Source organism: Schistocerca cancellata, chromosome 9 (assembly GCF_023864275.1).
Source record: "Schistocerca cancellata isolate TAMUIC-IGC-003103 chromosome 9, iqSchCanc2.1, whole genome shotgun sequence".
Lineage (NCBI taxonomy): Eukaryota > Metazoa > Arthropoda > Insecta > Orthoptera > Acrididae > Schistocerca > Schistocerca cancellata.
Window position 1 is genome coordinate 41,553,021 of NC_064634.1, and position 21,896 is coordinate 41,574,916.

The 21,896-nt window shown below is 38.2% G+C and overlaps 1 protein-coding gene across 2 annotated transcripts in view; it reads right to left on the reverse strand.

Moving 5' to 3' along the window:
• Positions 1 to 21,896, reverse strand: part of LOC126100522 (biogenesis of lysosome-related organelles complex 1 subunit 2) — a 68,899-nt gene that overhangs the window by 25,431 nt on the left and 21,572 nt on the right. Inside the window, exon 5 of one of the 2 annotated variants that reach the window (XM_049911135.1) lies at positions 8,265 to 8,771. The exons of the other annotated variant lie outside the window; for it this stretch is intronic. Within the exon in view, the coding sequence (XP_049767092.1) occupies positions 8,768 to 8,771 (4 nt within the window). The 3' untranslated portion in view covers positions 8,265 to 8,767. Of the gene's footprint in view, positions 1 to 8,264; positions 8,772 to 21,896 lie in introns of those variants that run through there. 2 annotated transcript variants of the gene reach the window in all.

Sequence of the window (21,896 nt, forward strand, 5' to 3'; positions counted from 1 at the left end):
CTACGTCTTTTTCAAATTTTGTTGATAACTTTGATTGCATTTCCAGAACACTAAGCCTTAAATCAACAAAACCTGGTGGAACAAGTGTGGCAGTCATGCTTTATCTGAAACCAAGTCCTATTTTAATAATGACTTCACTAGGAAGAGGATATTTCAATAGGTCCCTAACAAAAGATAACACTTTATAAGATAAGCAATGCAGAATCGTAGATTTTGGAGTAAGTTGAGTCAGAAGAGACCCTTGAAACACATTTCGAACATGTTTTAATTTCAGTACCTCAGGTCTACATCCAGAGAGACAATCCTGTAAATCTGCATTCTGTTGTACAAGATTTTATTTTTGTTTCCATAGTTTCTAATTGTTGGCTTAAGCGAGCATTGTAACATTCACAGCTTTCTTTGTTTTCAAGATGAGCACTTTGTCTAGTAGTAATCTCTTTATTAATCTGTAATATATTTACCTGTAAACTATCTTTTACATCTTTACAGCAGCTTCATTTTTGTGTCAAACATTTCTTTCATTATTAGAATGCCCACTACACCATAATCAGCACTGGAGGATGGTAGATTTAGAGTTTGAACAGTACCAGCCTTCAGCTTGTGTTTTGAAGGAATATTCAACAGCTTATTTTTCAAATCCCTTACATAACCCAAGTCAGTAGAATGTGTTGAGCAAACAAGCATTTTCAACTGAAAACAAATCTACACGTTTACAAGCATTTACCTATTTCCATTTTGTCTCATTGTTTTAGGAAATATATGAAAATTAATTCCTAATTTACTTCTCTGCTGTGGTTAGTACAACTGGAAATTGCGTACGAAACCATTATTTTACACTTAAAAAAGTTACTCTGAAAAATCTCTCAACACATTGATAATTATGGTGTATCTCTGTACTCAATCGAAAGTCACCAATAAAAATTCATGCTGCCATAAACAACGTTGTTTGTGCTCATAAACACGATTACAACACATTATTCAATTGAGACTGACCTGGTAAAGGTAGCTTCAGCAACAAGACATACTGGTGTTGGGCTTCTGTCTGTTCTGTGGCGCCATGACCGGCCTCATTTAACCTCTTCTGTTAGGCGAGTTAATTTAGAGGTGGAACGGCTGCTTGGATCAGGTATGGGGTCTCATATCAGTGTGGTTCCTGTTGACTATCAGCAGGTGGGACTATACTAGACATGGCCTTCACCTCAACAGGAAAAGGGAAGGGAAAACTGTCTGGGCTAATAGCAAATATCTAAGGGAGGGGCACTGTCACAAGTGGTAAAGTACTAGTGGTTACAAGTGACAGTTCTGCAGTTTTTTTTAGGGTAGGGAAGGGCGAGAAACAAAAGATGTTCAGAGACAGGGTGAAAATGAGATTCACATTGATAAAACAAGCAGCCAGAAAGCAAATATTAATGTTCACAATTCATGCAGACAGCCTCAGATTGAAACTAGACACATTCAAAAATTGACAGAAAAATTAGGTTCATCCAGTTGTAATTCAGCCAGTGCACGAAACTGGCTATCCTTAATTGCATCAGAATATCTGAGAACCACAGGGTAAGCTTAATGATTGCTTATTTGTGTTGAAGAATTAGAGTTGAGCAAACCAGTTGATATAATCTAATGCCCTGGACATCATGTGACTATTGGTATAGATACGATGGGTGTTTGAAAAGTCCGTGCAAAAATAAAAACTACATAGTGTTTGGGGTAAACCTTTTTTTTATTTTTCAACATAGTCTCCTTTTAGACTTACACACTTTGTCAACATTGTTCTAATTTGTTGATCCCTTCCAAATAATAGGAATTGTCCAAGTCTGCAAAATAGCTATTAGTTGCTGCAATCACCTCGTTGTTTCAATAAAATCTTTGTCCCGCCAGCCATGTTCCATCCACAGTGACAAAACAACACTTAAAGTGCTGGGGATTCTTCCTGAACAGCTGCAAACCATCCTTGCAACACTTCAAACCATTCCACTTTTGGTCAAGCGTCAACAATCGCAGAACCCATCTTGCGGATAGCTTTCTCATGTCCAAATGTTTATGTAAAATATTATGTACGCATTCGTTCGAGATGCCCACAGCACTAGCAATCTCATGCATCTTAACTCTTCTGTCATCCATCACTATATAATGGATTTTATCAATGATTTCTGGAGTCGTAACCTCCTTTCTGGAGTCGTAACCTCCACAGGGCATCCAGAATGTTCAGCATCACTTGTGCCCATATGGCCACTCCGAAAATTTTGAAACCACTTATAAACTGTTCTAATCGAAGGTGCAGAGTCACCGTAATGTTTATCAAGCTTCTCTTTAGTCTCCTGAGGCATTTTACCTTTCTCAAAGTAATGTTTAATCACCACATGAAATTCTTTTTCGTCCATTTTTTGACAATCACTCGACTTCCTTGATTCGCACGAATGCCAAACACAAAGGTGTGGTTCTTTTCAAAGATGCTAATAACTAAAAATGACCTAGATACGCACTGGTGGTGCCATCTCTTGGACTTTGCACGGACTTTTCAAACGCCCCTCGTATGTTAAAGGTTACAGGATTCAAGTTTGCTTCTTACTTCTGTAGAGAAAATCTGGAGGAAGGAGGACTGGTCACATTTGTCAGAAACTGTTCTGATTTCAAGAATATTGATATTAATAAATTTTGCTCAGAGCAGCACTTACAAGCTTGTGCAACAGAAGAAGTGTTTCATAATAAGTCCTTTATAATAGTAGATATATACAGATCACCTTCACGAAATTTTAACTTCTTCATAAAAAATTTGGAAGCTCTGCTGTCCCATCTCATAGTAAAAATCAAGGAAATAGTGGTTGCTGGGGACTTTAATGTGGATTTATTGAAAAGCACTGTCAGTGAACAATTATTGCAGCCAGTAACACTCTCACTCAATTTAGTTCCTACTGTGAACTTTGCTACTAGGATATGTAAATGCTCTGAGACTGCTATTGATAATATCTTTGTAGACAAATCTAGGGAAAAGAGCCATATCACAAAACCAATAATGGGCTATCTGATCATGACATGCAGCATCTTGAGTTAAATGTTGAAACTCGCCAGGATTAAGAAAACTATTAAATCTGAGTACAGGAGGGTAATAAATAAGTCAAAAAATGAGAAATTCAGGAAATTGCTCAAAGACATGAACTGGATAGATGTTTACCATACTTCTGACTCAAATGGAAAACACAAAGTATTCATTAATAAGGTTACCTCCACTTTTGAAATGTGTTTTCCCCTAAAGGGAACTGAGATTATACAGAAGTAAAAAAAATAAACTGCGGATTACACAAGGAATAAAGATATCATGGGGGACAAAAAGGAGACTGTCTAGTATCTAGGAACAGCTCTGGTGTAAAATTGTAATGCATTACAATGAATACTGCAAAATATTGAAGCAATTAATATAGAAATCAAAGCAGCTTTATTATGCAACAAAGATAATTACATCAGGCAACCAAATAAAAACTGTATGGGATATGGTGAAGACAGAGATAGGTGGAGCCAAAAAGGAAGAGGAACAGATAGCTCTAAAAATAAATGAGACTTTGGTAACAAGTACATGTAATGTTGCAAACCTCTTGAACAAGTACTTCATTTCTGTTACTGAGAGCTTGGGGTTATCAGGTTCAGTGAACAGTGCAATGGAGTATCTGAGACCAGTCTTTAAAAATAGCTTGAGTAAAATGCAAATGACATTCACGTCTCCCAGAGAAGTAGCATCCATTATAAAATCCTTAAAATCTAAGTATTTGAGTGGGTATGATAACATATCAACGAAATTCACCAGAGTGTGCTCATGCGAGTTGAGTTCTATCTGAAGTTATTTGTGTAATCAGTCTCTTATCAGCAGAACAATTCCAGACTGGCTAAATTATGCTGAAGTTAAGCCTCTTTACAACAAGGGGGATAAAGAGATACCATCCAACTATCGGCCAATTTCACTTTTGCTGGCTTTCTCAATATTATTTGTAAGGGTTTTGTTCAAGTGTCTCCTTAAGCATCTGACTGCAAATAATATATTGTCCAAGTAACAGTTTGGATTTATTAAGGGTTCTATTTACCCTTAGAGTGAGAATGTACTTAATTTATTAGATAATAAATTATAGGCTACTGGCATTTTCGGTGACCTGTCAAAAAGCCTTTGATTGTGTCAATCACAGCATACTCTTAAGTAAACTAGAATATTATGGTGTCACTGGCAATGCTGCGAAATGGTTGGAGTCTTATCTATCTAACAGGAAACCAAGGGTTTCATTGCAAAATATCTATGTAGTAAGCAGTCAATCTGACCGGCCGGCTGGAAATTAATTACATGCTGTGTTTCTCAAGGTTCCATCTTGGGTCCATTGCTTTATCTCATGTACATTAATGACCTCTTGTCTGTTACATTGCCAAATGCTAAGTTTGTCTTGTTTGCAGATGTTACAAACATTGCAATAAGTAGCAAGTCAAGTACAAGTTTAGAAATAGCTGCTAATAAAATTTCCACCAACATTAATAAATGGTTCAAAGCTAATTCACTGTCATTAAACTTTGAAAAGACCCACTATATGTAGTCCAGAAATTGTAAGAGTTTTCCTTCCAGCGCGTGTATAACATGCCAACGGCCTTGCCGCAGTGGTAACACCAGTTCCCGTCAGATCACCAAAGTTAAACGCTGTCGGGCTGGTCTGCTGAGCGCTGTTGTCAACCGTGGTGCACTCAGCCCTTGTTAGGCAAACTGAAGAGCTACTTGATTGAGAAGTAGCAGCTCTGGTCTCGGAAACTGACATATGGCCAGGAGAGTGGTGTGCTGACACATGCCCCTCCATATCCGCATTCAGTGATGCCACTGGGCTCAGCATGACATGGCGCATCGGTACCATTGGCCTTCATGGCCTGTTTGGGAGGAGTTTAGGTTTTTTTTATGTGTTTAACATATGGAGACATGCAGATGGAAGAGGTTGACAGTGTTAAAGTTCTGCGATTACAACTCAATAATAAATTCAGTTGGGAAGGGCATACCACAGAATTGTGTAAGTGCCTAAACAAGTGTGTATTTGCAGTGAGAATGGTGTCAGAAGTAAGACATATAAATATAAAAAAACTTGCATACTTTGCTTATTTTCATTCTATTATGTCATACTGGATCATATTCTTGGGTAATTCATCAAACCTAGCAAATGTTTTTAGGGTGAAAAAGTATGTGATATGGAAAGCTTGTAGTAAATTCAAGAACATCATGTAGAAACCTGTTCAAAGAATTTTGTATTCTAACCACTGCTTCTCAGTATATTTATTTCTTAATGAAATTTGTTGCCTGTAAGATATCTCTATTTCTAACCAATACATAGCATCAATACTCGGAATAAAAACAATCTACATAAAAACCTAAAATCACTTACCTTGATCCAAAAACAAGTCCAATAGTCAGGAACACACATCTTCAATAAATTGCCAGCAACCATTAAAAACTTGGTTTCAGATAAAAAAAACTTTTGATACACTACTCCTTCTACTCTACAGATGAATATCTTAACAGACTGTTAAGCGAGCTTAAGTAAAAATGTCTGTTAGATTTCAGTTTTGACAGCACTTGGTCACAACAGTCAAGATCAGGTATTTTGTGTATGATAAATTTATTAATAGTGCATACCAATGTTTCATTCTGACAGTGTGTTAATTCTGTAAATATTAGCTGTTCCAATTTACCACATTGTATTCACCTATTTCGAAAATCTCCTGACAAATGATCAGGGTAGTAAATATTATATTCAAATGTTTTATTTTATACATTCTGCCATGTCCACACCCACGAGAATCATTTCATTTTTTGGGTCTATGGAATGAAAACAGAATCTAACCAAATCAAATCTAACAATATGCTGTGGCAATTGTGGACTACTGAGTGCTGGTTGGGTTCACTCTGACATCAGCATCGCAGCTTGTTGCTGCGGCATACACCTCGTGATCCCTACCGTGTCTTTTAGGACCCACGAATGGAGCAGTATTCGAATACAGCACGTAACTCAACAGAGGTTGCTCATGTAGTGGCTATGCATCTCCATGCCAATTTTTGGTATAAAGTTAGCAATGTTAACTAGCAATCTCCAGAGCAATACACTCACCTAAAGATGGGTGAACGACATTCAGATGAAATATCTTAGCAAGAAGTTGATGTAATCTGGATGCAATCCTGAAACTTCATGGAATACTCTTTACGCCATGAAAATTTGAAGAATTACTCTCGGTATTTTTCAGCTTCTCATGAAATAATTCAAAAGATTGATTTTCTGTTTGTGTTTTCATCTATTTTTGCAACTGTTTATAATTGATCAATTGCTTCACTATAACTTTCATATACAAAAGTACAATTGAACATAGTAACTTTTAGGAGAAATTGAAATATAAAAACTGTTATTCTAAATAACCTGGTGAGAAAACAGTTTAATAATGAATGACAGGAGTAGATAATTTCAGTGGATGTTCAGATTCACTGAACATAAGAATAACATGATTAAATTTCTTAATATTTTTACATTACTTCAATAATTTAACATATCTTTGTTTACTGTAAACATGTAATTTTGTACACAAGACAAAATGTGAAACAGAAATACTTCTGACGATGCTATCACCATTCCACATTGTTTAAAAAAAATGAAGAGAAATTTTATTATTTAGTAAAAATATTTACTATTTGAGAAACCTTTCTTTCAGGGCAACAGAAACTCTTCGTTATTTGGTCCACACAGACGAACGCTACCATTTAACGGGGCCATTACCATTCAGCAGGCACAACAAGCCAATATATTATTTACATTTGTAAGGATATTAATGTTAACTTAGAATCAGCACATAAATGGAAAATAATATTTAGTAAGCTAAGAAAATAATTTTTGCTACTACTTAAGAAATATTCTGTTCATATAAGAAATAATCAATTTTATGATCACAGGCAAGCTGATAGTCTATTAAGAAGAAATCCATAATTAAAGCCAAATGATTATATGTAATGTTAAAACAATAATAAATAGTATGATTAACAGTAGTTTACACTTGCAACAATATTATTACAAAGCTTTCATCATCAAACTCATCTCTAAGAGGGTATCATCTATGACAATGCCGATCTGTCACGCTCTGTTCCAAATATCCTGCACTACCAACAAATGCCTGTAAAATTTATGTGATATAAAATAGTCAAATTGAAGAAAAAGAACATCATGCACCTCACTACAAAATTTTACTAGGCAGTCATGAATCAATAGTTGTAATTCCAGTACGTCCAATAAAGATAAATATCACTTTCAAAAAAGTATATGAACTTCACTTTCACAAAAGTATATGAAATTTTACATTTGAAATACTGAAACTGATAATTTGCAAGATTCGACAATTATTACACCAATAACAGCTCGCATAAGCAGAAACAAAATTATGGTTCAAAAACAGCCAATCTTAATACAGCCTTTGCCATTAGTTTCTGATTAATACTACTCACTATATATTCAATTGCCCCAAATCTCTAATGGCTTTCCTTTGTAGTAGTATCTACAAAACTGATGAATTAATGTAAGAATGAATTAAAAATCTCAATTATCTCAAAAAATCAGCAGTTTTTAAGCCATGCATGTAAACAGCATATTGTCATGAAATGAAACTATCTTAAAAGAGCTATACAGATGGTAGAGAAGGCTAATTTCATTTCTTATGTTACTGACGTATTTCAAATTTAAACATAAAATGTACAGAAAGAAGGAACCAAGTCAATAACAACTGATTGGGACAGTTACAAAAATACAAAATATGAAGGGTAAATACCACAATACAAACAAATCACACAATGTAACATAAGATTGTTCTCATTTGTTGCAACATTATCATACCTTTAATTCATCACAAAATTTTTAACAAAAATTTAATATGTGAAATAAAAGCAGAATGTGGTTTTTATAGTTGCAACAGGTATGCATATTCTTTCAGATGACACATCTACTTAAAAAAAAATTGGAAAGGTAAAAATCTCATCACATGAGATATTAAAACAAGAGTACAGGACAATTACTACAAAACACTTAGCAACAAAACAAAAGACTTACTAGAAACTCATTAACTGAAATAATCAAAACAGGCATGCAAGTAATTTAATAATGGCATATATTCGGAGGAAAAAAGTGAGTGCGCGTGCGCACGTGTTCCAGGGGGAGAGAGAGAGAGAGAGAGAGAGAGAGAGAGAGAGAGAGAGAGAGAGAGAGAGAGAGAGGGGGGGGGGAAGGGGGGGGGGGGGGGGAAGAAGCAAGGAATGCTAGTCGACAAAGTTCACTTTTCACTTCTGCCTTTTTCTGTAGTTCACTTCTGTATTCTACTGTGAGTAAATGTAACGGCCCACTTGTTGGGAAAAGTGACTAGAAATATTCATCTACTGCAGAAATTAGACTTATCTCAACTTCCTTCCAATAAATACAAATACTGAATATCAGCATAATCTGAATATCAGTGCTAAATGTCTTTGCGTACTTTATGTATCACAACAACAGATAGCCCCATTCTACACAGAACACATAAATAAGGTTACTACAGGGGCAATCATAATTTCAAACTTCATTAGTTCTACACAACTCATAATTCCATACAGTCACTGCAGAATTAATATTATACCATGTATCATGGTAGGTAACAGAACAGCACAAGTATCATGAACTGTTATTCTGACAAGTAATTTTCACTGCTGTTTCTACTTCTCTGCTGCACTATTCATTTGAGTTATGCCACATTACCTGAAAAAAATTAAATATCAAAACTTTTGCCCCAAAGTAAGAATTAGTGAGGATACATTTTTCAAATGCAAGGAAGAAAAGAAACCATCAAACACAATCTACAGTGATTCTGATAACTTATGAAACACAAGATTACCACATGCAACAAATATTACACTAAAAATTCCACATACAACAGTTAACAATGATACATCACTCCCTTACAAATGAAACAATTTTAATATGTAATGTTCCCCTTTATATGGTATACATACATTCAAGTTAACGAAAGTGTCTTTTTTCTTTAGTACCAAAATATATAAGTTACTACAGATTCATTCAAATATTACTATTAAAAATTACATATTAAGGCATTGATTTAAGATCTCAGTAGCTGCTCTCTCTCTTCTTTTCTTTTCTTTTCTTTTTTTGTGGGGGGTGGAGGAGGTGGGGGGGGGGGGGGGGGGGGGGGGAGGCGGCAGTCATCTGACTGGTTAAATGTGGTCTGCTACGAATTCCTGTCCTCCACCAATCTCTTCCTTGCAGAGTAGCACTTACACCCACTGCCCTCAATTAACCTGTTTTTCCTTACCCTTCTGACTCCATCCTCTGCCACCCACAGCTCCCTCAGGTAACACTGCAATTATTCCTTGACATCTTGAACAGATATGCTATCGTCCTGGCCCATGTTGCTCTCTTCATATATACTGAAGAGAATTTCTTTATCAAGCCATCTATTTCTGAACATCCTTCTACAGCACTGCATCTCAAATTCCTCGATTCTCTTCTGTTCCCCCACAGTTCATGATTCACTTCCATACAGTACAATGCTGTGCTCCAAACACAATTAGACTTATTTTGGCCAGGAGTGCCCTCTCTGTGCTAGTCTACTTTTTTATGTCCTGCTTGCTTCATCAGTCATTGTTATTTTGCTTCCAAGGCGGCAGAATTCCTTCACTTTATGGTTCCCAATTACGAAGTTAAGTTTACCGTTAATCTCATTTCTACTACTTTTTATTACTTTTGTCTTTCTCTAATTTACTTACAATACATAGAGCATTCTCATTATACTATTCATTCCATTCAACAGGTACTACGATTCTTCCTCACTTGCACTGAGAGCAGCAATGTCATCAACGACTCTTCTAATTGATATCCTTTTGCCCTGGTTTTAATCCAACTACAGAACGTTTCTTTTATTTTCACCATTGCTTATTTGATGTATCATTTGAATAGTAGGCGTGAAGACTACATCTCTTCCTTATAACCTTTCTAATACAAACACTTCACTTGTGGTCTTCCGTTCTTATTTTTCGCGTTTGGTTCTGATACATAACAGTTAATTCTTATTTTCCTGAGAATTTTGAACATCCTGCATCATTTTATATTGTCAAATACTGTTTCTAGACTAGCAAGTCCTATGAACATATCTTTATTTTTCTTAACTCTTGCTTTCATTATCAAGTACAATGTCAGAACTGTCACTCTGGTGCCTGTATCTTCCTTAAAACCAAACTGATTGTTATTCTCAGTTTTCTTAACTCATTATGAGGCAAAACTTTCTCTGCTATAATTCCACCCATTATCACTGAATGTGCCATTACCAGTTAGAACACTAGATACGTTAAATAGCTCCATCAGTTCAGGAACGGGGAAAGCAGCTGTGATCTTGTCAAGAGAATGATAAATTTTGCCAGAAGATATTTGTAAAAGATAACTAAATAAGAATTTCTTTGAATCCATTTCTTGAGATATTAAAAATTATTATAAATTTCTTTTTTTTTCCTACATCAATTCAGTTGTTGGAGATGATGTGTTGGAAAGTGTCATACACCAAGAACTATTTGTGTACCAGAAAAATGTACATTTATAAAATTCAGATCACAACTGGATATATGTAGAAACTCAATTTCAGCATTTAAAGAGAATTCCAATTATGACACATCAGCAATAATCCGGAAGGCACAAGAGACCTTGCAATAGAATATATTTTGACTGATATTAAAAAACTCCTAGCATCTCTTGCATAACAGACTATTACCTCTCCAAAATAACTGTCATCTCAGAAGTGAGGCTTACAGCTATTTACTATACAACCAGAGAGAGAGAGACAGTTTAGCATAAATCATGAGAGTAATCTAAATAAATAAATATTGAAAATCAAAGAATACTTGTTTTATAGAATATGTTGAAGTGAGATTGTAGTCTGCTGTTTTTCCAAAAGAATCAAAATCAAAGACAAAGTTGAAATAAAGATTTTTGCCACTGAAAGTCCACATGCATGGTATCGAAGTGCAGCGATTATATAAATCAGGTTTCTAAGTGTAATGTAATTAATTGTCGGAGATAAAGTTTCTCATGTGAAAAGTACGATGCCCACAGTAAAGAGTTGAGGTAATTTCATTATGTTGCCAGAAAATGTGTTTAATTTATTTAATTATGAATATTTTTGTTTATGTTAAATAATGGATTCTTTTGAGATGTTAAATGTTGTATATTTATATGTATTTATTTATATGTATCTTTGGACTTTATTAAGGTCAGTAGACCAAAGAATCTGGAATGCACGAATGTCTGCAACTTCCGGGCACATGTTGGCTTTCCCGCCACTTCTTTGTCGGTATTGGAGGGAGATGGACATGTTTATGTGACCAGTACAGTATAATGCATTTAGAGTATCAATGTTCATAGTGAAAATGTTGTAGTTACTAAACAGAAAGTAAGAATAAATATAATTTTTAGCTGAAAGTATTTCGGATCCGGTAGTGTTTATTTCAAACAAGAAGAAAACCCAGGCCATGCTTGTTGGAGTAATTATTTTGCAGACAAAACTTCAAAAACCCCTAGACAAACGAGATGTGCAGTGTGTAATCTTTCAGCAGCTACTAATAAATAAGGCTTGCTGAAATTGTGCTGGAACTACTCGTATTATTCTCATTCAAAGACACGTGGCGAGAGTGTGGTCCTACCACAATATACCACGTAAGATTCCACAATTGTTCGGTTGTGAAGAAACAAGATAGGTAACAACCAGTACAATATAGTGGCGTCATCCAGGATTATTGAAAATGTTACTGAAATAAACCACCACCGAGATTGCGAAGAAAACGACAGAATTCGTACATCCTAGATGAAAATGTTCAAGGAAGTCGTTTGCTGATACCTTCAAGACAAAGGAAGTCGTATGCTGATAGCTTCAAGACAACGGAATGCAGTTACTGGAGCAAGAATAACGGTGCAATAAGTCAAGAAAGAAGGAAAAAAAGTGTAAAGTGTTGTGCAACAAAAAGTGTAGTGTTTCAGTGTTGTGAATTCCATCACGCACCAATCAACAAAGATGTTATAAGATAAGAAAATCAGTAAACTGTGAGTAAGATAATTTAGTATCCCTTAGAAAAGATAAATTTATTGTATTTTGTTTATTCCTACGTAAAAAGTTGACTATTGTAAAAGAGGAAAGTATTGATGACGGTGTCGCCAACGCTAGTACAGATGTAAATTTATCATACGAAAGTGAATGCAACAGTAATAGTCCGAATCCTGTAGACAAAGTTGAAAGTCGTACAGAAAGACAGGATGAAGTTAAAGACATGTTATCAACAATAATGAATTATATGGAGGGAAAATTTAAGGCAATTGATGGCACTAACAGACAAAACGGACAGCGGTTAGGAAATATTAAAGATAGACTCGACGCTAATGAGATTCATTTGGATCAAATGGAGTAAAACAACGCTGCTCAGTTAGACCAGACTCTTAAGCTCATGAGTGATAGATTTGAAAAACAGTTTAAAGAATATGAAAAGAAAAATGACGATCACTTTCAAAAAGTAGAAGCAAAAATTTCCAATTTGAGTCGTAATATGGTTAAGATCACGGGTAAGGTCAATTATGTCGGGAGGAAAGTTAAAAATGTACATGCAAAAGTAAAAAATCTGAAAACTGACGTTAGTACAGGTAGAGAGAAAATCCGTAATGCATTTGAAGTTGTGCATTCAGATATCAAACATGTAGAAGAAACAGTATCAGATCATATTTCTCTTGTAGACGATAAAATTGTTAAAGTAGAAAGCAAATTTGAACAGAAGATAGGAATTATTACTGAAAAATAGATGTAAATAATCAGATAAACAAAAATGAAGTCAAGAGTTTAGAAAGTAGTTTTAATGACATCACTAAGAAACTTGAAAGTGTTAGTAGCAATAAGGTCACCAATAGTTTGCTGAACAATATTGGCACTTTGTGGTGCAACATTCCAGTAAAAACTTTTCAGATGAGAGCAGTATGCATCCGGTAGATTTCCTGCAGCATTGCAAAGATAACTTTTTTCCAAATATGAATGATAATTTGAAAATTAAATTTGTGAAAATATTTCTAGAAGGTGAAGCATTGTCATGGACTTATCATTATTGTATTGAGGGAATGGCTTTTGCAGAGTTTGAGGAGAGGTTCTTAAGTAAATTCTGGTCAGAGACAGAACAAGCAAGAATAAAAAGTGAATTCTTGATTGGACCTGTTTATAAACATGAGTTTGGTAGCATGAAGCAATTTTGCAGAAATCAGTTAAGGAAACTCACTCACCTAAGCAAACCTTTTGATGAACTCACTCAAATTGATGCACTTAAAAGGAGGCTACCGTGTGAACTACAGTGGGAGTTAGCTTATGGTCCAGATGACACAATTGATCAGTTTTTGAAATATGTTGACAAACTAGACAGAATTATTGAGAAAACGGGTAAACCACCACACCATAGTCAAAACCATTTTCAAAAGACAGGGCATACAAATTGGGGAAAAACACAACATGATAAAAAGAAACTACACAGTTTTGGAAGTAGTGATTCTCATCAGAGAAATCACCAGTACAACTTCAAGGGATCACAAGGACACAATTTCCATTACAAGGGTCAATATGGAAATAGTCATAATCAGTTTGGTAACAGGCACTTTGGAAATAAACCAAAGGAGTGGAATAGTCATAATGGTATGGGGAGAACTGAACAGGAGATAAAAAACTGAATAGGGCTCCACTGGAAGTCCGCAAGGTAGGAGCTACTTATACACAAATGGAAAGGGCCAACCCAAACTGTCAAACTAAACAGAAAGATACCAGTGACATAATGAGTAATTATTTTAAAGAGAATTGTTATCCCATTAATGTAGTATCTGTTACAAATAATATATGTCATACAAATAAACCAGAAAAGATAAGTTATTTAAAGGCACTGATTGCTTAGAAAACTGTGAAGAATTAAACTTAGATTCATTCTATGAGTGGGCTGAGAGGGGCACCTTGCTGGAAAATAGTTGTTCAAATGATCAAAGTGTAATAGGAATTAGAGAACTTATGGAAGAGTCTGGTGCGCTAGGAATGAAAACAGCACCTATTAAAGATGATTTAAATGTGTATCTGCATACTGAAGGTAAGGATGCAGAGGATAATTTTTGTGATGTTGATTGGGAAGAAAAGGAGATTGAGGACAGTAGTGAAGAAAGATGTTTTATTGGTGTAAGTGAGGAGTTAGAAGCTTTTGGGATTACTGATATAAAAGAGGATAGTAATGAAATTAGCGAGGTACACATGAACACAGTTGACAATTTGAATGATAAGGATGCCAGAATTTTAGTCAGTGAGTTATTTGATCTTGATATATGTAAGAAAAACGAGAAGGAATTGACAGCAGGTAATCTTAACAGCATTAGGAGAGTAGATGATGAAATGTCAGATAGTGAGCAATTTTTGTTTAACTTATGGGTTAACAGTAGTGCCATTAAGGATGATGAAAATTTCAGAAAGGTAACACTTGATATATGTGAAACTTTGTATCCAGAATGGTGGCATAGAATTAAGTATCACATTGCACAAATGTTAAGAGATAAATATGAAGAGGAGACACACAATAGCACAAATGAATGTAGTTGGATTAATGAAATATTCAGGAATAGTAATCAGGCCAAAGAAAATGCAATTAGGGTAATAACAGCATATAACTCTGGTAGTAATGATACAGGTAAGGACACTGGAAAGGGATATGGATTTAGTGAAATTGAAGATGACTTATTACATGAGAATATTAACAAAAAATTTGACTTTGATGTAAGCAGTCCGTTTATTGATGTACAGATAGGATCATGGAAAGGAAAGTGTTTAGTGGACACAGAAAGACAAGTAGTGAGAGTGTGGTCCTACTACAATATACCGCGTAAGATTCCACAATTATTCGGTTGTGAAGATAACAGAATATATCTGATAGCTTGCAGAGGTTCTTAACCTAAAAATTGTTTTGAAGAACAATTTTTCACTATGCACAGAGTTATTGGAGGTGTGACTACATTTGGTTTCCTTCAACCTGTAAACATATCCAGAGGGTTACATTGGGACTGCAACTTCATGTGGACTCCAAAAACCACTGCAACATGCATTTTTCACATGACAACTGAGACACTTACAGCATTAAAAATCATTTAACCAATGAGTATCGAACTCTGAACATTTGGATTTGTAATCCTGTGGGGTGTAGTTTGGTGGTTCAGTGGTAAAGAGCCAGACTAAACCCAAAGGACTCTGGTCCTGGGATTTTTATCTGTCTCTTCTCATTTCTTCATCTCTGACAATGTTTGTTACCATGAAAAAAGCATGGCTGCACCGTGGTTTAGAGCCCACATTAAACTGTATGTCTCCCTATAACCAGCTGGATGAGTCAGTTCAGAAGTCACAGGAAGTCAACAGCATGTCACCCCCAACTGGACCATGCACTGTGGGGTTGAAACCCGCCTTTGCATTTATAACAGCTTTACTTTTAATATATACACTCCCGGAAATGGAAAAAAGAACACATTGACACCGGTGTGTCAGACCCACCATACTTGCTCCGGACACTGCGAGAGGGCTGTACAAGCAATGATCACACGCACGGCACAGCGGACACACCAGGAACCGCGGTGTTGGCCGTCGAATGGCGCTAGCTGCGCAGCATTTGTGCACCGCCGCCGTCAGTGTCAGCCAGTTTGCCGTGGCATACAGAGCTCCATCGCAGTCTTTAACACTGGTAGCATGCCGCGACAGCGTGTACGTGAACCGTATGTGCAGTTGACGGACTTTGAGCGAGGGCGTATAGTGGGCATGCGGGAGGCCGGGTGGACGTACCGCCGAATTGCTCAACACGTGGGGCGTGAGGTCTCCACAGTACATCGATGTTGTCGCCAGTGGTCGGCGGAAGATGCACGTGCCCGTCGACCTGGGACCGGACCGCAGCGACGCACGGATGCACGCCAAGACCGTAGGATCCTACGCAGTGCCGTAGGGGACCGCACCGCCACTTCCCAGCAAATTAGGGACACTGTTGCTCCTGGGGTATCGGCGAGGACCATTCGCAACCGTCTCCATGAAGCTGGGCTACGGTCCCGCACACCGTTAGGCCGTCTTCCGCTCACGCCCCAACATCGTGCAGCCCGCCTCCAGTGGTGTCGCGACAGGCGTGAATGGAGAGACGAATGGAGACGTGTCGTCTTCAGCGATGAGAGTCGCTTCTGCCTTGGTGCCAATGATGGTCGTATGCGTGTTTGGCGCCGTGCAGGTGAGCGCCACAATCAGGACTGCATACGACCGAGGCACACAGGGCCAACACCCGGCATCATGGTGTGGGGAGCGATCTCCTACACTGGCCGTACACCACTGGTGATCGTCGAGGGGACACTGAATAGTGCACGGTACATCCAAACCGTCATCGAACCCATCGTTCTACCATTCCTAGACTGGCAAGGGAACTTGCTGTTCCAACAGGACAATGCACGTCCGCATGTATCCCGTGCCACCCAACGTGCTCTAGAAGGTGAAAGTCAACTACCCTGGCCAGCAAGATCTCCAGATCTGTCCCCCATTGAGCATGTTTGGGACTGGATGAAGCGTCGTCTCACGCGGTCTGCACGTCCAGCACGAACGCTGGTCCAACTGAGGCGCCAGCTGTAAATGGCATGGCAAGCCGTTCCACAGGACTACATCCAGCATCTCTACGATCCTCTCCATGGGAGAATAGCAGCCTGCATTGCTGCGAAAGGTGGATATACACTGTACTAGTGCCGACATTGTGCATGCTCTGTTGCCTGTGTCTATGTGCCTGTGGTTCTGTCCGTGTGATCATGTGATGTATCTGACCCCAGGAATGTGTCAATAAAGTTTCCCCTTCCTGGGACAATGAATTCACGGTGTTCTTATTTCAATTTCCAGGAGTGTATTTATGACCCTTTTGACAACTAGCATACATCAAGAGTGACACAAAATACTGCTGAGTTTGAATAGAATTTCCATGTTATTGAGGCGGATGAAGGAGTGACTTAATTTCCAGAAGGTATGCCTGCATTACATCTAGTTGGTATGCTCCCTTGGCAGGAGTTCCTGGGTTGGCTGCTTTGATGATTTTCCTGTCGTCACAAAAACTGAAAATTAGAGTTGTAAATAACAGTATGAGAAACACTGGCAGGAGATGAAACCCTACAGGAGGTCGCCACTGACTGGCTGAAAACACAGAACTTTCAACAGTTTCCTGGAATTGCTCGTGTCTAGATATGGGTAGTGCAGAAAGCAGTGTGGCATTGGTGTGGGAGGGGGGGAGGGGTTTTTCCGGATTCTGAACAACAAAGTTGTATATGGGGCATCTTGTGTGGTGAAGAGCAATTATCTCACTACATATACAATTCTGTTGTTTAAGAATATTGTAGTCATTGTCCGGAGGGACTAGCCAAATCATAAAAATTGCAATGTCTGTGTTGTGAAGAAGTATGATGCAATGTTCCCTCATACATGCATTCATGTTAAGGCAACTGATCCCGCAAAGTGGGAAATCTGGGTTCGAGTCCTGGTCCATCACAAATTTTCATTACTGTCGTTCCATTATACAGATGGAGGAAATTCACATCCACAAATGTGAATACATTTCATGCAGCCACATTATGGTCTGTTTACTTGGAAGTACACTGAAGATGCGGTTATGATTCTTCCCGTGTATGGCTGATGTCGGAGGTGCATATGGAAAGATTTTGTTGTGCTTAGTCTAAGGGCTCAGACGTTTCAGTGGCTGATCTGTTTTGTCGTAGAATGTTAATAACCAGCTGCACTATGCCATGGTCAAAAACAATGGGCTTGTTTGAATTACACTGAATAAGTTGTTTTGTTTCAGTGAAAAAAAAAAGTGTTTTATTTCATACACTGAAGCACCAAAGAAAATGGTACAGGCATGTGTATTCAAATACAGACTGATGCAAACAGGCAGCACATGGTGCTGCGGTTGGCAACAACTATACAAGACAAGTGTCTGTCACAGCTTTTAGACTGCTTACTGCTGCCTGTGTGCGGTAACAGGCGAATTGTGGCATCCTGAAAATATTCTAAGTTGGCGTGGCCGCACGGGCCACTAGGGCCAGCCAGGGAACGGCAGCAAACCACGTGGTGCCTCACAATGGCCGGAGCACATGGTCCATCGGCCGGGTGGCTGGGAATTCCATGTTGACACTGTGACGAGGACGGTGCTTTGTGTCAATGAAGGAGATGTCTATGCCAAGGAGTGCCAAAGATGGCGGGCTTTGTGAAATCATAACAGCAGACATTTCGCAGTTCGTATAGAAATTAATAGTAGCCAGATGAATCATGATACCTCAAAAAGAAACATGTACATTACTATTATTTGCACGACGATTCTGATGGTGCAATCAGATTTTCAATATCTTTGTCAGTTTAAAGTTTAGTATCTGATGGTAAATTCTACAAGTAACACCCAGCAACGAATATCCAAAATATAAATGCTTCATCCAATTTTGTCGATCGTCATGTCTTTAGAAGGCTATTAGCGTAAACCTAAATTGGTATGAATTACAGGCATGTAACTTAAATAGTACATGAGTTATTGGAGGTCAAAGTGGCCGATTACTATCGATCGCATCAGGCCATAAGTACTCCACAGTTACATTAAAAAACGGTAGCAGCATGCTTATAAATATATTGATTCATCTATGTCTTTGTTAATATCTGATATATGCTATTCATGAAGAAACTGGTCAATTATTCACTGTGTTTTAGAAAGCATGGAGACATTGTGCTCCTGGCCTACCTTTTGCTTCTTTTCTTTTGATATATGTTTATTTCATTGTTTATGTATTTAATAATGTGTGTTAGAGCATGTTTATGGCCCAGCTGTAGGAATATTTATTTAATTTCAGTTATTTAAATGTAACTCCAATATTTCGTATGTGTTTAAATATGTTTGTGAATGTACATTGGATTGAAGAGATGGTGCGTGTGCTCTAGCTAATCACAGTGCTCGTGAATGGATGGAAGCGTTTCAAGAGAGGACACGAGGGCAGTTCTGGAGGGATGGCTCAGGTCACGCTAAGTGCCAAGGAGGTACGGCGCGAGAGATGGGTGGTTGGCGGAAGGACTTGGATAGTGGAACAGTTTGCACATGGTCACAGAGGATAGGAACATTTCGGAGTGCCGACCTGTGCTCCTGTGTGGTTTCCGTGGCTTCCGCAGAGAAGACATAGTGTGTGTTTAGAAGTGAATGTCTCACTAGCTATGCTGTTGTTCATAACCAATTATGTGCTGTAGGAATCTATTGTTTCCCTGTTATTCAACGTATATTTTATTTAATTGCTGGACCATCGATGCCAATAAGTCTTTTGCAGAAATATACCACATTCTCAAAAGCACTTCTACTATCATACTCATCATTTAAAGTTATTAAGATAGTACCTGCTGATTTTATTTAATTGCAATCTTTCATTTATAAATTTATATGTTACATTCATAATTTACAATTGCTGAGTGATAGGAACCTTCAACCATTCGATTCATGTGTATATTCATATTGTATACTGTAGACTCAGCAGTATTTTGCCTGTAATGCGGCAACTAAGTATCCCAGCCCCTAAACAACAAAACCAGCCAAAACTTTTAATATTTCAACTCTTGAGTCCGAGGGAGCGTAGTTAATTTTGAAAGGCTGCAGCTACAATGGCTGGTTATCAAGATTCAAGCGAGTCTGAATGTCAACGCATGAGCGATGGGACACAGCATCTCTGAGATAGCGATGAAGTGAGGATTTTCCCATATGACCATTTCATGAGTGTACCGTGGACATCAGGAAATCCAGTAAAACATCAAATCTCCGACATCGCTGTTGCTGGAAAATGATCTTGCAAGAAGGGCCCAACAACTACTGAAGAGAATCGCTCAACATGACATATGAACCCTTCCACAAATTGCTGCAGATTCAAATGCTGGACCATCAACAAGTGTCAGCGTGCAAACCATCCAATGAAACATCATCAGTATGGGCTTTTGGAGCCAAAGACCCACTCATGTACTCTTGATGACTGCACGACACAAAGCTTTATGCTTCACTTGGGCTCGTCAACACCAACATTGGACTGTTGATGACTGGAAACATGTGGACTGGTCGGATGAGTCTCATTTCAAATTGCATCAAGCAGATGGACATGTATGGGTATGGAGACAACATCATGTTGTATGTCAGCATAGGGCTGTTCAAACTGGTCACGGCTGTGTAATGATGTGGGGAATGTACAACTGGAGTGATATGGGACCCCTGATATGTCTAGATATGACTGACAGCTGACATGTATGTAAACATTCTGTCTGATCACCTGCAGCCATTCATTCATGTCTACTTTGCATTCTGACAGACTTGGGCAATTCCAGCAGGACAATGCAACACCCCACACATCCTGAATTGCTACAGAGTGGTTCCAGGAACACTCTTCTGAGTTTAAACACTTTTGCTGGCCACCAAGCTCCCCAGATATGAACATTATTGAGCATATCTGGGATGCTTTTCAACTTGCTGTTCAGAAGAGATCTCCACCCCCTCATACTCTTACAGATTTATGGACAGCCCTACAGGTTTCATGGTGTCAGTACCCTCCAGCACCACTTCAGACCCTGTGTTGCAGCACTTGTGTGTGCTTGTGGGGGCCCTACGTGATATTAGGCAGGTGTACCAGTTTCTTTGGCCCTTCAGTCTATGATGATTTGACTCTCATGTCTTTTGATTGTTACCCAGGCTTTTCTTTACTCAGCTTCAGGCTCTTTGTGGGGTACCAGTACACAGTCAAGTGAAGACCACGTGTAGTGTTTCATCTTTCTAGCCAGTTAGGGTATCTTCAGAGCAGCAGTCAGAGAATTATAGGGTTAATATTGTGGGAGGTGAGTTTTTAACAACTTAATTAAATATTATAGGTCAAAGAAGGTTGAAAAATCTGTCAAGAGTATAGAGCAGGCACAATGTGGCAGTACTTGCCACAAGGTGGGACAGAAATGCAAGGGGACATCCAACAGCTGTTTGTAAGTACCCGATAAGAGAACAGCAGACTGATGATGTGATCCACAGCAATAAACTGAAGGAACTGTACCTAGTACTGGTGTAAATATAACCATGGAATGTGCAATGCTGTTCTACAGATCAGTCTGTAACCACAACTTCCATTTCACGGAACTTGCTTGTCAAGTCAGGTAAGTTGCCAACTCACAACCAAATTATCGCCTAAATTAGATCTCGAGTTAAACTACAGAGCTGTCTGTCAAAACCTAAAAGAAAATAGGGGAGTGGGGGTGGGAGTGGGAGTGGAAGTGGGAGGGAGGGAGGGAGGGAGGGAGGGAGGGAGGGAGGAAGAAAACCTTTCTATTAACTGTAGGAGGTAGGAAGCAATGGAAGGAAGGATGATGATACCATTCAGGTGGCATAGTTTGGTTTAATGACATTTTGAAAACAGACGAAGGTGCTGGATCCAGAATATATAGGGTGCAGTATCAAAGGGAGAGTGTAATCTCTCTACGAAAGCTGAATACAGTATTCCAGGTGGAGATTTTTACTATCTACAGGAAAGAGAGCTTTTGAAAAGATGAAGTAGTTTCTATCAGCTACAAGAATTCCAATGCAACTGAGGAAAATATTCAGTAAGTGTTATGTTTGGAGTGTAGTGTTACATAGCAGTGATTAAAAAGAGAGAAGTGAAAATTCTATGCCTACCACCAAAGTAAAGATTAAATCAATGATCAGATAACCAGCAGACAATTAACACAACTATTTATCTGAACCCAAGTGAAGTCAACCTGGCCCTCAGACCAGCAAAAAC